The sequence below is a fragment of the Euphorbia lathyris genome, chromosome 1 (assembly GCF_963576675.1).
Source record: "Euphorbia lathyris chromosome 1, ddEupLath1.1, whole genome shotgun sequence".
Lineage (NCBI taxonomy): Eukaryota > Viridiplantae > Streptophyta > Magnoliopsida > Malpighiales > Euphorbiaceae > Euphorbia > Euphorbia lathyris.
The window spans coordinates 112129805-112145706 of record NC_088910.1 but is presented as its reverse complement, the minus strand read 5'-3'; the positions used below and the strand labels follow the sequence as shown (position 1 = coordinate 112145706).

Sequence of the window (15902 nt, the reverse complement as noted above, 5' to 3'; positions counted from 1 at the left end):
TTATATTTTAAAAATAAAATAATCATTTGAAAATAATTAAAAATAAATATTTTACTCAAAATTATTTTTTGGTGAAAAAAATAAATAAGTATAAGGATTAAAAGTAAAATTAATTTAGGGATAAAAAAGTAAAAAAATAGTATAAGGGAAAAATGAAAATTAAAAGCATAATAGAGATTTTTTTTTTTTTTTTTTTTGACATTTTTCAAATATTTGAGGCATTATAGTGACCCACTATTTAACTGAGAAACTGTTTAAGTCGTGTTTGCACCAAAAATAAAGTTTTTTTTAATTGCATATCCTAGTTTACTCTTTTCATGGGATAAACTTTTCTTTTTAGAAAACTTTTTCTTAATAGAACATTTTAGGAAACTTTTTCTTAAAAGACCTGTTTAGGAAACTTTTCATTTCGGAAAACTTTTCATATTTTCCTAGTACATCGTTCACTTAGAATTTCCTAGAGTGAACCTCAGTTTCCCTCAGGGGAAACATCTAAAATAGTAAACCAACTTCCTATGCAGTGTATCTTAGGGGAAACCATGATGTACCTTAGGGGAAATCATAGTGTACCTTGGGGAAAACTATAGTTCACCTTAGGGAAAACCATAGTGTACTTTAGGGGAAACCAACTTTCTAGAGTGGACATCAGGGGGATTTAAAATAAACTTAGAGGAACCAAATGGCTAGTTAATATTTTAACGTGTTTTTGTGAGCCAATTAAAAAGCAGAAAAAATCAAAAAGTATACATATCAATCCATCGTGGAAGTCAAAGTGGAGGTTACTCAATATAGTGGAGAACGTGGATAAGTGGAAGCAAGCAGGAAAACATCTATTAAAGGAAGGAATCACGATGAGAACCCCCAACTCAACAATGCCTCTTCTCATTGTTGGTGGAGCTCTGCGCCGCACTTCTGTCAATCCTTCGTGTTTGACGATATTTGCAATGTAGCTCACATTCGTGTACTGTGACTTTTGTTTTTATTCTTTCTTTCTTTTTTTCCTTTTCCCTCCCCCTCTGTATTTTTTTCATTTTTTTCTAATAATATTCGGGTTGTTGGTTGCGCTGGGGGTGCCAGCCTAGCTGGGATGTCCGGCCTTCCTTCGTGTCCCAACCTTTATTCAAAAAAAAAAAAACCCAACTCAACAAATCAACAAACCCAAGCAAAACTCTAGCCAATTATCCTTAGACTTTAGCATTTTTTACAATTCTCAATTGTTCCCTTAGATTTAATTTTCAGATCCAAAGTCTATTCATTTCCCAGTACATTTTTTATTTTATTTGTTGTTCAATTATTTCTGTAAGGTCGGTATCGTTTTGATAATCGAATCTTTTAGGAATTTTCGGTCTCTTTATTCCTTACAATCGTTTGTTACGTAGAAGTTAGAAAGCGCACTCAATTTCATTCCATAGTTTGATAATACTATAATTATCTGCTCTAGCCAATTATCCTTAGACTTCAGCATTTTTTACAATTCTCAATTGTTCCTTAGATTTAATTTTCAGATCCAAAGTCCATTCATTTCCCAGTACATTTTTTATTTTATTTGTTGTTCAATCATATCTGTAAGGTTGGTATCGTTTTGATAATCGAATCTTTTAGAAATTTTCGGTCTCTTTATTCCTTACAATCATTTGTTACGTAGAAGTTAGAATGCGCACTCAATTTCATTCCATAGTTTGATAATAATATAATTATCTGGCACGCCCGCAATTTCCCACGAAAGAGCCAAACAAAAAGTGGCATGCCCAGTGATACTCATAAAAGAGCCAAACAAGTCGCATTGTAGATTTGAGTTTTTTAAAAGGTGACTAATCAAATTCACTTTGTTTGTCTGTTTAAATTGTTAATTTGATGTTAATTGTGTTATTAATTTCATTTTGTTTCAATAAAGTCAAAATTTTATTTTAATAAAATCATTTTGGTTATTTTAAGTACAAAAAAAATCAACTGTTAAAAATGATTGACTTGTTACTTATGATATGATTGTCAGACAACAATAAAAATAAAATTATATCTGATGTCAATTAGTTTTTTTTAATTTAGTACTTGAGTTTTAATTAAATTAGATGCAAAATGATATAGAAGTTGCTACATGTTAAAAAAGCTATTAATTAATTATATTAATTAATCATATACTGATAGAAGATACTTTTAGATTAATTTGATAAACAAGATGTAAAATTACGGATTAGATTGATATTTAAATTTAAATATATCCATAATCATTTCGTTTCAAAGAGCGTATTGGAGATGCTTTTATATATCCAAAGAGCGTATACTACGGGTGAATCTTAAAATTTCTCGCAAAGACACGTATTTACGGATGATTTTACAGAATGATTATATACCAAGTCGACAATAACAAAATTCATTGAAAAGAGGTCAACATAAGCTTCAAAAGGTGTTATCTAGCAATGGTGGAAAGAAGACTCTTCTGCTGCCACCAAATGTGCATTGCTAAAATCATATTATTCCTCACCCAAATATGATTTCACACTATTCACTTGGACTCATTCAGCAATGGCGTTGGAAATAATAGAGTTCAGAATTAAAAAAAAAAAAAAAAATCAATCAAAGGCTCCGTTTTGGACAAGCCCCTGTTTTAAAAGCGGAAATATGGACCACTGTTTTGAAAGCGATTTCTGTTTGAGCGAGGTGCGATGAGAAAATTTCATCGCTAACACAACAGTCTTCAAAACTGTGCACTTGGTGATGTAAATAATGTAACAACAAAATTCGTATACTCGGAAAAAGCGAATTACAAAACGCAACTTTTGAGAAAAGAAAATCAGATTACATTAAAAAATATTTTTGAAGCCTTTTATATTTACAGTAGACTTAATGATATTTTAAGTAACTTTAATTTTGATGTCATTTTTTTAACCGTATCTCAAAACTGAAACAAGAAAGGGCTCCAACACTCAATCTCTGTAATCTGACATAGAATCAGTCGCCTTAAGTATGAGTTACTAGATTCACAAATCTCTTGAAAAACCAAACACAGCAGTTATGAATTTCTCTTATAAGAAATTTATAATAAAAAAATGATAATTTTGAAAAATAAAAAATTTGAATCCATAAAAAATTTGAATCCATAGTAAATATAGTACTAAATAACTTTCTTTCTTGAAATTTTCTATTTTTATAGTATCAAGTTAAAAAATCATCGTTTCTAGTAAAAAAGAAAACTTTAATCCCAATTTGAATAAAAAAATTCTACAGATATATATTTGACAAAATGTAAAAGCACACATTTCTTTTTTTTTTTTACTTGATCCAAATTAAAATCCTCTCTGTAACAAAAGGGTTTAAAATTGAATTCAATAAATTTTTTTAAAAGGGTAAAATAATTCAGGCCCAACCACAAAAACTCTCTTAATAAAATTCAAACATAAAAAAAAAAAGAAATTCATCTTTTTAAAACTATTTATAACTATATCAAGTCATAATTTTGGATTATGTCAAACTAATAAAATCACTATTTTTAAAAATTAAAGTTTATAAATTAGGAATCTAGATATATTATTTAGAATTTGGGATTTATGGATTGGGGTTTAAAATTTGTAAAAATCTATTTTATTTGTTATATATCGAAAAAAAAATGATATATTAAGAATTAAGTTTGATAATATAATGTAGAGGCCAACAAATATCCAATGTAAGACAAAAAAAAAAAAATGAACATTCTTCTGAAACAACAATCCATTACTCTAACAGATGGATCACTAAGTTCTAAACCTTTATAGCCATCACACTTGTTCATGACTCCGTTGCTTCCAGCCCGTCCCATTTTTTATAGGTTGAGTTGGAGTAGTCCAATTGTTTTGAAAAGAGACAAAATAGTAAGATATTATTTTGAAGAATTTCTAGAAAATATTTTATTATTTTGATTTTATCTCACATTATTGTAACTCTAGAAAATTATTTAGAGAATCCCCTCTTTGTACACCTGCTATTTTATAGTGGAAGAATTTACTCACGAGTTTGATCATGGACGTAGCTCAAAATTAAGAGTAACCCGCGTTAAATTATCAGTATCATTTTTATTGATTATTTTGCTCTTTCTTATTTTTGCAGAATATTTTTCATTTTATTCCCAACATCAAGCTCCTCTAGCTGTAAAGCTTGAGAAAAACCCTCCATAAATCTACCTGTAACACTATTTAGAGCATAACCAATAAAATTATCAATCAAATGAAATTATAAATAAAGTCATAAATCTACATCTAACATTATTTAGAGCATAACCAATAAAATCACAATAAAAAAGAAATTTAGCCCCTATATTCGATTTTCTAAAGATGGTAAGGAAATCTTAGCAAAGCAACTCCAAAATTATAAAAATTTAAGATTAGGTGCAAACTTATTCCAGAATTCATATAACTTCTCTATTATTATTATTATTTTTGTCGAGGAACTATGTTCTAAATATAACATGCACATAAAACCTCTTCCCCTACATATCATTAGACATACAAAAACTAATTAACATGACATTCATTATTTCCTTAAGAGTTTTATTTTTCCTTTTGCCTACATCATTTTGTCGAGGTGTGTATAATGTACTAATTTCATGAATAATCTCATTTTTCTTATAGAAGGTCCTAAGAAAACTAGTTCCATATTATTATTCATCTCTATCAAACCTAAGACTTTTTATTTTTCTTATCTAAAACGATTTCATTTTGGCTCTAAAAATAACCCTTGAATTCCTTGAGATGTCTAGTTTTAGAAAACCATGTCGTTTAGCCAAAAACCCACCATTTCGTGTCCTAAATAATTAACCAAAGTAAAGTTACTGGTACTGTAAAAATAGGGATAACTAAAATGTCTTTTTTTTTTCTATTCTTGTTTGTTATTTAATTCTTTTTATTTTATTATCTCATTTTATTTTTCTAAACTTTATACAAATTTGTATCATATATGAAAATAATTTTATTTCATAGTCTAACACAAATATATAAATTGAGAGTAAAGTTCTCAACTTTTGCATATAAAAAAGCACAAAACACTTGGATAACTAACAATATCTCTGACAGATGAAGCCTTTACATATTTTCATGTAAATAGTTACAACTAACCTTTAGGGTTTTCTTTTTCCGTCTAAAAAGATTCATCTGTATATACGGAAAAAATCTACAATGGTGCTGTTATTTTCAATTGAAATAGTATGTGAAATCTTGATTCTTAAAGGATTTTATTTCTCAAACAAAATTATACCATGATTACTACCTCAGCTGAATTGATACTAGGCTGTTTAAACCACAAAAAAATTCATCACGAGATTCAGCTTTTCTTTTTCCAAAGAAAAGTACTGGTTTCCATTTCATCCACGAAACAAGCAAAGCTGCTTTCTTCTTTTCCAACTTCTCGTGAACATTTCATCATCAACACAAAAAAGAAGCTTGCACAATATAAACATAAAGACTTCAACACAATGCATATCATGAACAATTTCAGAAACCTCAAAACAAACAATGGAAAATAGAGCAAAACCAACTTCTCTTCAGAACAACCATTTTGTAGATATCCATGAAATACTGCACGAGGAAGATGAAGAAGAAGAAGGAGAAGAACAAGAACAAGAAGAAGACGGAAAGATGAAAATGGCAGAAAAAGGAAGAGGGGGTGTAAGCAGACAATACAAAATGAAAGAAGCAAAGAGACCCCATAGGAATTTTAGCAGGCAAGTTTCACTAGAGACGGGATTTTCGGTTCTGAATAGAGATTCTAAAGCTAAGGATGGAAGGATGAATCTTAGAAGTGAACGTAGTTTTGGAGGATTTGATTCAACTACTAGAATTAATATAGGGGAAGCTAGGAAAGGTGATTTCAGTATTTTCAGGACTAAATCTACTCTGAGTAAGCAGAATTCATTGTTGCCAGGAGGAAGAAAGGATCAGAAAGAATTAGCAGAAGCACAAAGAGGTGATGGCTCTAATGGAAATGATGAGTCTATTCATAATGGAGTTCCTGCTGGGAGATACTTTGCTGCTCTTAGAGGACCTGAGCTTGATGAAGTCAAGGTATCATTTCATTTCAACCTTTTATTTTGCTGCTTTTAGTTTTTTAATCCATTGAACACTCTTTAGATCCTATATGGTATTATATTAGAGACACAATGTCAAGTCTGCTCCAATACCATATAGAGTTTCATTCACAGGAACTCTCGCGACTTTAAAATGTGTTGACATATATTAAAAATGCATTTCACTATCATTCACATTTACGTTGTGAGATTTAGTTTATTCTCATCCTCATCACTATCCTTTAGAGCGTTGAAGCCTTCCACCTCAACGTCACCTTATTGGGATCAGGTGGTTATAGATCCACCAACTTCTATCTAGTTCGTTGCTAAATAAAAAACATTGTACGTGAAAAGTCGGTTTTAAAACCAATTGTAACAATCCTGTTCAATTCTATATAGGGTTTGTCAATTTTGGCTCAAGTTTCACTCATTGAACCCAACGGTTTTAAAACACGTCTACATGTATTAGAAACATACCTCACTAATATAGCTCGGTCTCTTTCCATTTCCGATGTTTAATTCAATTCATTTCTGCCTTCATTGCCAGGAGCGGAGCCAGGCCAGAGCCCGAGGGGACGAAGCCCCCCGGCCACTGGCTCCGCCCTTAAGTATCGTTAGTTTTATCTCGTGTAGCCCCCCCTCCCTAAATATTCGTATATATTTAACCTATGTAGTATCATTTCAATAGTTTAAAGTGATCAAGTTGGTTAAAAGTCTTGTTTTAAGGTGAGAGGTCATGGGTTCAAACCACACTAAACTCAAAATTTAGGTATCAACTCAGTCCGAAATTGGTAAAATTTGACAAATTAGCTCAAAAGCAATCAGTTTTAATACCTAAAAATTGGTCAAATTTAGACTGATTTGTCAAGTTTTGCCAACTTCAGAAGTGAGTTGATACCTAAATTTCGAGTTGGACTAAACTGATCCTATTTGTTGACTCAAGAAGTGGCCCTCAATCATTTTTAAGTTTTCTATGTAAACTAAAAAAACAAACTCTAAGACCTAATTTAATTAACTTATCCTAATTGGTCTGTTGCCTTTTAGTATATTGTAGGCTTAGGTTTTCCCCCTTTTTTCAGTTAATATTGTTTCCCTCTAAAAATTGTTCTACAGGATTATGAGGATATTCTGCTTCCAAAAGATGAGAAATGGCCTTTTCTCCTTAGATTCCCAATTGGTTGCTTTGGTATTTGTCTCGGCCTAAGTAGTCAGGCAGTCTTATGGCGAGCCCTTGCAACAAGCCCAGCTACCAAGTTCCTACACATTACACCATTCATTAATCTTGCCCTCTGGCTCTTAGCCGTTGCAGTATTAATCTCAGTTTCCTTCACTTACATTCTCAAATGCATATTCTACTTCGAAGCCGTCCGAAGAGAGTACTTTCATCCGGTTCGTGTCAACTTCTTTTTTGCCCCATGGGTTGTGTGCATGTTCCTAGCCATTGGTGCACCTCCCATGCTAACTCCTGAAACCTTGCATCCAGCCATTTGGTGCACTTTCATGGCGCCTTATTTCTTCCTTGAGCTTAAAATATATGGCCAATGGCTTTCGGGTGGGAAAAGGCGTCTCTGCAAGGTTGCTAATCCGTCTTCACATCTCTCCGTGGTTGGAAATTTTGTTGGAGCAATCTTAGCTTCTAAAGTTGGGTGGAAAGAGCCAGCTAAGTTCTTATGGGCAATTGGTTTTGCACATTATCTTGTGTTGTTTGTAACACTGTATCAAAGACTTCCAACAAGTGAAGCTCTGCCTAAGGAACTACATCCTGTGTATTCTATGTTTATTGCAGCCCCCTCGGCTGCAAGTATTGCCTGGGTAACTATTTACGGTGAGTTTGATGGACTTGCAAGGACTTGCTATTTCACCGCGTTGTTTCTCTTTATCTTGTTGATCGTACGTATCAACTTCTTCACCGGGTTCAGGTAAAGCCTTTCTTTTTCACTTCTTTGTGCATTAGTTAGTTACCGTTTCTGGAAATAGTACTGATAAAAAAAATTAACAGATTCTCAGTGGCATGGTGGTCTTACACTTTTCCGATGACAACTTTAGCAGTGGCAACAATCAAGTATGCAGAGCAGGTTCCTGCTACTATGAGCAAAGTCCTTGCCCTTTCCCTTTCTTTTATGTCATCAACAATGGTGTCTATTCTGTTCGTGTCTACCCTTCTCCATGCCTTCGTCTGGCGGACATTGTTTCCTAATGATCTCGCTATTGCCATAACAAAGAAAAGACTTGTCAAAGAGAGGAAACCCTTGAAGAAAGCCTACGATATAAGGCGTTGGACGAGGCAGGCTCTTAACAAGCAAACTCCTGACACTATCGGTGGAGAAAATGATGAACTATTACATGGTAAATAGACTTGTCTAGTAATATAGGATCTGTCAATATGTTTGACAGATTAATAGTTTCATATTGATACTTACGTATACAACATTATGAATATTATACGCAGAGGTACGCTGCAATTGTATCATTTTGAAACATGAAAAAACTGTTCTGAATTTTTTCATTAATTGCCATTCATGCTACGTTCTTACAATAAAGGACCTGCTAAAATTCTGTACAACACTGGCCTTGCAACCACATTAATGGAGAAGGCCACAGAGACCTACAATTTGTTGGTGATAGAGAAGTTAGCTTTACAAAAACTATGAGATCAGTTCTTCTGGCTGAACAATTTCTTTTGATCGATGTGATTCCATCGATTCTGTATATATGAGAAGGTTGATATATTTTCATCGGTTTTGCAATGTTCAAGTATTGATTCCTGAAACTTCTATTCAACAGTAGAACATCATCTGATGCAGTTCATAGAACCATTTGATGACTTTACCGGACACCCAAGCTCCTACAGCAGCATTGGAAGTAGCACTAGAATGTCAGAATTTGAAAACAATCAAAATAAAAAGAGGGAATGAGAAATAGTTGCTACCTCAGACTCGATTGGTTTCCATCCTCAGTATGTTGGGTGAGCTTTCCACCGAAAAAAAATGGTTTTTCTTTTGCCGACTGAGTCATCTGGAAAAAGAAGATTGCATTGATCTTAGACATAGAGGAAAGAAATCACCATTTTAAACTAAAAGCTTCAGATCAGCGTAGCAAAAAAGAACTAGATGATACGAAAACAGTTCAGAAGGTATAATATCTACCTTATGCTCTGTTTGCAAAGGATTCAATCTATTTTCTTTTGAGCCCTTGATATCAATGAAACAATTATGAATATTAAGTGAAAATTGAAATCAATGATATTTCTTATGTCAACTAAAATTAAGACTTCAGTAGGAACAACAACCTTTAGGGATATAGAGCTAGGCCGAGGCAATTGTAACTGAGATCCATTATTTGGCTGGAGTGAGAGCTAACATTCAAGAAGAAAAAGATGAGAACGTAGGAAAAACTCTAGTTGCTACAATGACATGCTGCAACAGTTTATGGCATTATGAACTCTATCAGACATATAGAGCTCCAAATTATCAGCTGTATATTACCTTATTCAAAAATTCTGTAGCTAGATTATACCGCATTCTCTTTTCTGTATGAAAATTGAATTCCTGCAGCAGTTAGAAGTCAAACATTATATTTTCTCATACAAGTATGCATCCAACTAAAGTACACAAGAATTGGGATAATTAATTACTGTTGGCACTGTTGTTTCCCGCTTGCTATTTCGATATATACCAAGATCTCCTTTACTTGTAAGAATCTGCAGTAAGACATGAATAATCATTTTAACTGCAGCTTCTTGAGCATATGATCCAGACAATGTTTCTCAGTCACCTTTTTATTTAGCTCACGAGCTTTGAATGAGTTTGTATTGCTCCAATCATCCAGCTTTTCCGCATCCATGGTACTTGGTCTAAGCAAAGGACAACTGTCAGTAAGTACTTTGGATTTTTTCTTTTTCGAATGTTCAGTTTTTTTTTAGCAATTTATAAAACAACGTCAATTGCAAACACATAATTTTCAAGTAATGCAAGATAATTTACCTTCTGGATTCTCTCTTTGCATTTCCTGCAACAGACAGTCTACTAGGTTTATCTGACCCCTGCAATAGCAGTTCAGTTTCCGTATCAATATAATTAGATAGAACATCTGATACATCAGACAGAATGATGTTGCAGCTTGCTAGTGAGATAGGTTCTTTTACTTAAAATTAAGCATGTTCTGTTGGGAGTTATATACAAGACCAAATAATGCCAACATTTCAGCTACCTGTTCAAAATCATTGTGTTGATGGGAGGAAGATGAAACTCCAGTTGTATGTTGTATTGCTCTCTCCAATGTCTTCAGGTGAAATTCCTAAACAGTTGACAAGAATGAATGCTTGAGCTCCAAATAACAAATACAATAACTTCTTTTAGACCACTGCTTTTACCTTGACTTTGTTGATGAAAATTGGCAGAGAACATATTTACAGATGGATGATGCAAGACAGTTGTATATTGTAGATGAGATAAGCATGAAACGAGTTAAAGCACTTACATGAAATTCTGGCAACTTTGGAGTGCTCTTCTTTGGAAGAGGCAATGAAGGAGCCTCAAGAATCTATAAAATGAATACAAGATTTAGACAGAACAGCATAGGAATCTCCATGAAGTAAATCTCACACCAAAATTCTAGGTACCAACTTTTCTGTTCAATGGGCGTGCTTTGAATCTTCGAGCAACCATTGGCGCATCTTTGACTTCTTTGCTATCTTTAGGCCTGAATGATTCAAGAGACCTTTCAGTGAATCTACGAACAAATAAAGAAACTACTGGACAGTTCCCCAGGTTATTAATATGAAAGCAACAAACCTCATCCTCTGTGCTCTAATAGCTGTTTCAAGATCAGGCTCTCTTGGAATAGTAAGCCTTAGCCTTGCTCCACCCTACAAGAATGCATACAAATATTTCTTACGCCACCCAAAGAATTAAAATATTTCCATATGGGATAAGGTGCATTTTTAGCCCTGTAATTATCGGGAAAGAGGAGATTAAGACTTAACATACAAACCTGTTCAATATTGTGCCAAACATTATATGGACAGAGGCATGGAACAATTTTAGGCCCAACTAATATCAACCAAAACCTGTTTCCCATCAACTGTGCTATGTTGGTCAATTGATGTCAATTGATGGTCAGATCTGACGAAAGGAGCCAAAGATGCGTAGGAAGCAAGGAATTGACAGGAAACGAGATTCGGTTTGTTGTCTCGTTAATTGAGTCTGAAATTACTCCATCCATATAACATTAGGCCCAACATTGATCGGTTTTCTGCATTAGGTCTTAAATTGTTCTTCCCCAAAAGCCATAGGCTAAACCTATACCTTATCCCTTTCCTTATCAACCTATCACTTTCCCTGTTTACTCCAGTGTTTGATAATAGCTTGTGGCTTTTGCTGGACCGTTCTAACTTAAGATAAACTAAAAGAATCTACAAAGACTTTATCTATTAATACAAAATACTTCCTTTAATCACAAGATGATGTCTAGCCTAACTTAAGATAAACTAAAAGAATCTACAAAGACTTTATCTATTAATACAAAATACTTCCTTTAATCACAAGATGATGTCTAGCCTATGCCTATCATATCGCAAGTAGCAATTTTTTGGAGTAACATTTTGGAAACTTACCTTGTCGTCAATGAAGAACATAGATTAGCTAGATATAGAGAAGAATTGGTTTTGGTGGCTTGGGGAAAAGGTAAAATGTTTACTTCTAAGGTTTTTCAAACGTCTAATTGGAATAAATTGTAGCAATCAGAAAAATTAAAGCATCAAGCATTAAGCACATACCTTTTTAGGTTCCTTGTGAACAAAATCATTTTGCTGCTTTGCATCACCGATCTGTTTTGTTGAACAGGAAACCCCATGGAAGATGATATTAGGAAAAGGGATAGATAAGAATATCAAGCATTAGACAACAATTATTATTCAAGCTTGAACTGAATTTGCCAGATCAGCCAAATCACTGCCATAAATGCCAGACCAGGTAACAAGACCAACTAGACCAACTCATAGCCCACCTTAGTTCAAAATCACATATCTTTTAATGTTCTAGCAGAATACTACAGCAACTAGAATATCTTTTAAGTAATTTCATTAACATGTATTCACGTGGTAATTATTACAATCAATATGAGCACTAATGCCAATATCCATATGTTAAACAGAAGCTTCCTTTCAATGTCAAAGAATAACTTACGTTCTCGGCATAGTTTTGTTGTATATGAGCTATTTCATAATCCAAGCCCCAAAAAAAAAAAAAAAAGAATAAATGTCAAAACAATCTGACTACCTTGCAAGAGCGACCTCCCTCCAACTTCTGCTTCTTTGCAGCTTGATTTCCATTTGAAGGATTACACAAGTTTTTCTCCTTTTGAACCGGGAACATCTGAAATCTATTAGATGATGAATGCACTAAGAGTCAGCATATTTTCATACCAAAAAGGTATTGACAGTAGCTTTAAGAGGTTGTTATAATGTACTACAAATATACCAAAAAGGTATTGCTGTTAGCATTTAAGAGGTTGTTATAAGTGATTTGCTTGCCTTTAGCATTTAGTATTTTAGCACTTGGTTGTTATAAGGGTATTGCTTGTCTTTATGATTTACTAATTATACACCAAATTGATTGTTCCTTAATGAGAAAATAGCAAAGTTAAACCATCATATCATATAGAAGTTAAAACTTGGCAAAATCACCTTGAACCATAAATTTGAGGAGCGTGATTTTGCTTTGCCAACATACTTGCTGTAGGTTTCATCAATGTTGAACTTCTAGGCAGATTTGACTTTACAGGTTTCTTCACCATATCTTTTGATTTACCACTATACATATGGTTGTAGGTAGTCGAACCTGCAGGCACATTATATTAAATTCCACGGAAAGAGAATCATAAGAAAATTGGTAAAGTGGAGGCAAGGCAGATGCAAATTATCACATTAACTCAAGTGAATATAATGGGTATACATGATACTAAGGACTAATAATTGTATACTTTGGATGGCATATTCCCGGAGGCTTGAAAATACAAGTTATACTTGTAGTATTAGTAATAAGCATGAAGGAAATTAACAATCATCTTTTGAGGTATCAATCTTAAAACCTTTAGCAACATATGCAAAATGAATGACTAGAAAACTGATAACCTGTTGCCAATTCTGATTGTCTAGTTGAAACTTTCTCAAAATTGCCACCTCCCAAGTTGGTGAAGACACCTCTATACATTTCATTGCATTATGGATATATAATACAAGTATCATGAGAACAAAAATTAAAAAGAAAAATAGAACTAAATACAGGGCAGCACATATCATCAAATCCTCCTATATAGATGTTTGTCCTCGGGGAAAGATACTTGGACATTCCTACCTCAGCTTCATAAATATTCCTCATGGAAAAAAAAAAAAAAAAGCTTTGACAAGGACACATTTCCATTGTATAATGTGACTACTTTTCCTGATATAAGGTGTCATTCCATTTTTTTCAAGAAAACATTGGGTCACTATCCAAAATATGCATATGAAGTCTACAACTCATACAAAATAGCAATCAATTCTTCTAACTGACCATATCATTAATATGCTTACGTTCTCGGCACAAAGGGTTTTAAAATTTCAAAGATCTTCTACAATTGTCTTGCATATAATCACTTAGTTCACTGTTTATTTTCTTGTTCTTTTTCACATCTTTCAATGTGAACAAGATCAATTACAAATCCTTTGAACCTCGGTAGGTCATAAAATAAGATTAAAAAGGAAAATTAAATTAAATTCTACTCGTAAAAGTGCTACCATATACTTGTTTTCAGAAACTGCAACTTATTTAGTTCAAACTATCTTAAGCAATTGTTGGGTCAAATGTTCAAAATATGTATGAAGTCTACAACTCAATACAAAATAGCAATCAATTCTTCTAACTGACCATATTATTAATATTCTTACATTCTCGGCACAGAGGGTTTTAAAATTTCCAAGGTCTTTTACAATTGTCTTGCATATAATCACTTTACTTCACTGTTATAGTAGTCAGTCAAGAAAACAAGTAGACATCATTTTCAAGCTCATTCAAGATCAATGCCAAGGTCTGAAAAGCTTGAGCCCTTGATAGTTATTTTCTTGTTCTTTTTCACATCTTTCAATGTGAACAAGATCAATCACAAATCCTTTGAACCTCAGTAGGTCATAAAACAAGATTAAAAAGGAAAGTTAAACTAAATGCTACTCGTAAAAGTACTACCATATTACTTGGCCCCATCATCTTTAAGCCAACAACTGCCATGATTGTGCTAGTGCTCAAATTATTTCAAGCTCTTACAACACGATGAACCAAACAGTCCGAACCAAGTAAATCAAAGGCTCTATAAAATTGTTTACAACATCTTTAAGTAATATCATAACTTCCTTAATTTAATTCAAGCTCAAAAACCTTTAAATTGACCAGGAGAGATCTATATTCAGTTCCAGGTTGAGCAAAGTTGAAGAAAAGATTAGGGGCAAACATGTTCGGAAGATGCTATCATTACCTTGCGCCTCTACAGAGAGAACTTCCGAGTCTAGACCGTGACAGTAGTCATCACTGAGCAAAGTGACCTTATTTTCGAAACCTTTAGATTTGGGATCCTCCAATACGCTTTCTTCTCTCAACAGCAAATTTGCCACAAAAGCTAAATAAACACAGAAAGAAAAGAGTACAATAATTAACCATACAAACTTTAATTGAAAAGAAATTTCAATAATGGACATTAAAGCAGATATTTTTACGTAATAAAAGCTAGCCAAAGCTCATATAAAACAAACAGAAAAAATAAAGTATTCAATCGCAATGCCGTAAGAATCAGGCAATCAGCTACCGAAAACTCTCATTTATATAGGCTATCAAACCAACGGGAAAAGCAAAAGATTTAAAAGAAAGAAACACAACAACATTTAGGGATTTTGAGCTTACGAGACGGAGGGTAGTTTGGCGCGATTTCGAACCACCGCTCGGCATCACGAGCCTCAATTGGCGACTCCTCCCGTGTAAAATCGAAGAACATAGGAGCATCAAACTCATAATCAGAATCAATCTCTCGTGCCTCGAAGACAAACTCAGCCTCCATTTCGTATTCCATTTCCATTTCCATCTCCATTTCCGTTTCCATATCCATCTCAATCTCCATAAACAAAAGCTCCTCTCTCAATAGCTTGCCGTGATCAGTTTTCAACACCATACAACTTCTCTCTCCGCGTATTGAATTAGTGAAAACCCTAAATCCGAATATTCGAGCAGCAAGTTTTGCAGTGGCAGAGAAGAGAAGAGAAGCCAGCCGGCAGAGTAGCAGCCAAACAGATCAGTAGTCTGAAAAATTTATAATTAACATTCAAAAAATTCAAAAATAAAAATGTACAACATTTCACACCATAACGTACAACCACATTATGCATCGAAGGTCCGCAACTTCATTTTGTAACGATCTGAATTTTGAAATTTTTAAATAACCGAAAAACTAATTAATTAGTATAATATTAGCATAACGTGGACCGGAACTTAAAAGACATTTATGCCCTGCAAACTCAGAGGTTGAGTCAGAAATTTGAATAGAGTATAGGGATAAAAGAGTCAATGCAGGTGAAGTTTTGATAAATTTTATTTGTCTTTCATTCAAGGAGATGAGCGAAGGGTTTATTGGGGTTGGAGAATTGGTATAGGGAGCCGAGAAACTGTCGAAGGAGTCTGAAATTTCGGCGGATGGTGAAATTGCCCTTGTGGATTTGAATATATTACGAGAATGCCACTAACGGCTTTGTGCCTTTTGTCAGGTATTGGCAGAGGGAATAGTGCAAATTCAAAAATGAGAGGGAGACAATGTAAGGATAAACCTGGAATTATTAATAAGACAACAGGAT

General features: G+C 33.6%; 2 protein-coding genes across 3 annotated transcripts; one reads left to right on the top strand and one right to left on the bottom strand.

Moving 5' to 3' along the window:
• Window positions 1-5473: 5473 nt before the first annotated feature.
• Window positions 5474-8487, top strand: LOC136210643 (guard cell S-type anion channel SLAC1). The gene is made up of 3 exons (XM_066002003.1): window positions 5474-6029; window positions 7145-7950; window positions 8031-8487. The coding sequence occupies exons 1-3, from the start codon at window positions 5481-5483 to the stop codon at window positions 8383-8385; spliced, it is 1710 nt and encodes a 569-aa protein (XP_065858075.1). The 5' UTR covers window positions 5474-5480; the 3' UTR covers window positions 8386-8487.
• A 48-nt stretch (window positions 8488-8535) lies between these two features.
• Window positions 8536-15456, bottom strand: LOC136210644 (uncharacterized). Of its 2 annotated transcripts, XM_066002004.1 has the most exons (17): window positions 14962-15455; window positions 14540-14680; window positions 12717-12870; window positions 12310-12412; window positions 11808-11858; window positions 10825-10898; window positions 10657-10732; window positions 10511-10573; window positions 10241-10327; window positions 10015-10073; window positions 9806-9884; window positions 9666-9731; window positions 9517-9579; window positions 9321-9386; window positions 9178-9222; window positions 8961-9046; window positions 8537-8876 (listed from the first exon to the last, which is right to left on the bottom strand). In XM_066002004.1, the coding sequence occupies exons 1-17, from the start codon at window positions 15224-15226 to the stop codon at window positions 8858-8860; spliced, it is 1497 nt and encodes a 498-aa protein (XP_065858076.1). In that variant the 5' UTR covers window positions 15227-15455; the 3' UTR covers window positions 8537-8857. The 2 variants fall into 2 exon arrangements, with proteins under 2 accessions (XP_065858077.1, XP_065858076.1); XM_066002005.1 differs by lacking the exon at window positions 9178-9222 and having other exon boundaries at window positions 8536-8876; window positions 14962-15456.
• Window positions 15457-15902: the final 446 nt, after the last annotated feature.

What these genes read in the sequence shown, in the direction of transcription:
- LOC136210643 (XM_066002003.1), top strand. Translation starts at nt 5,481, where the DNA reads ATGGAAAATAGAGCAAAACCAACTTCTCTTCAGAACAACCATTTTGTA. An exon ending in CTGAGCTTGATGAAGTCAAG is followed by an intron (nt 6,030 to 7,144) that starts GTATCATTTCAT and finishes ATTGTTCTACAG; the next exon opens with GATTATGAGGATATTCTGCT. An exon ending in AACTTCTTCACCGGGTTCAG is followed by an intron (nt 7,951 to 8,030) that starts GTAAAGCCTTTC and finishes AAAAATTAACAG; the next exon opens with ATTCTCAGTGGCATGGTGGT.
- LOC136210644 (XM_066002004.1), bottom strand. Translation starts at nt 15,226, where the DNA reads ATGGTGTTGAAAACTGATCACGGCAAGCTATTGAGAGAGGAGCTTTTG. An exon ending in TCTCTCTGTAGAGGCGCAAG is followed by an intron (nt 12,871 to 14,539) that starts GTAATGATAGCA and finishes ATGTGCCTGCAG; the next exon opens with GTTCGACTACCTACAACCAT. An exon ending in CTACAGAATTTTTGAATAAG is followed by an intron (nt 9,387 to 9,516) that starts GTAATATACAGC and finishes CTTGAATGTTAG; the next exon opens with CTCTCACTCCAGCCAAATAA.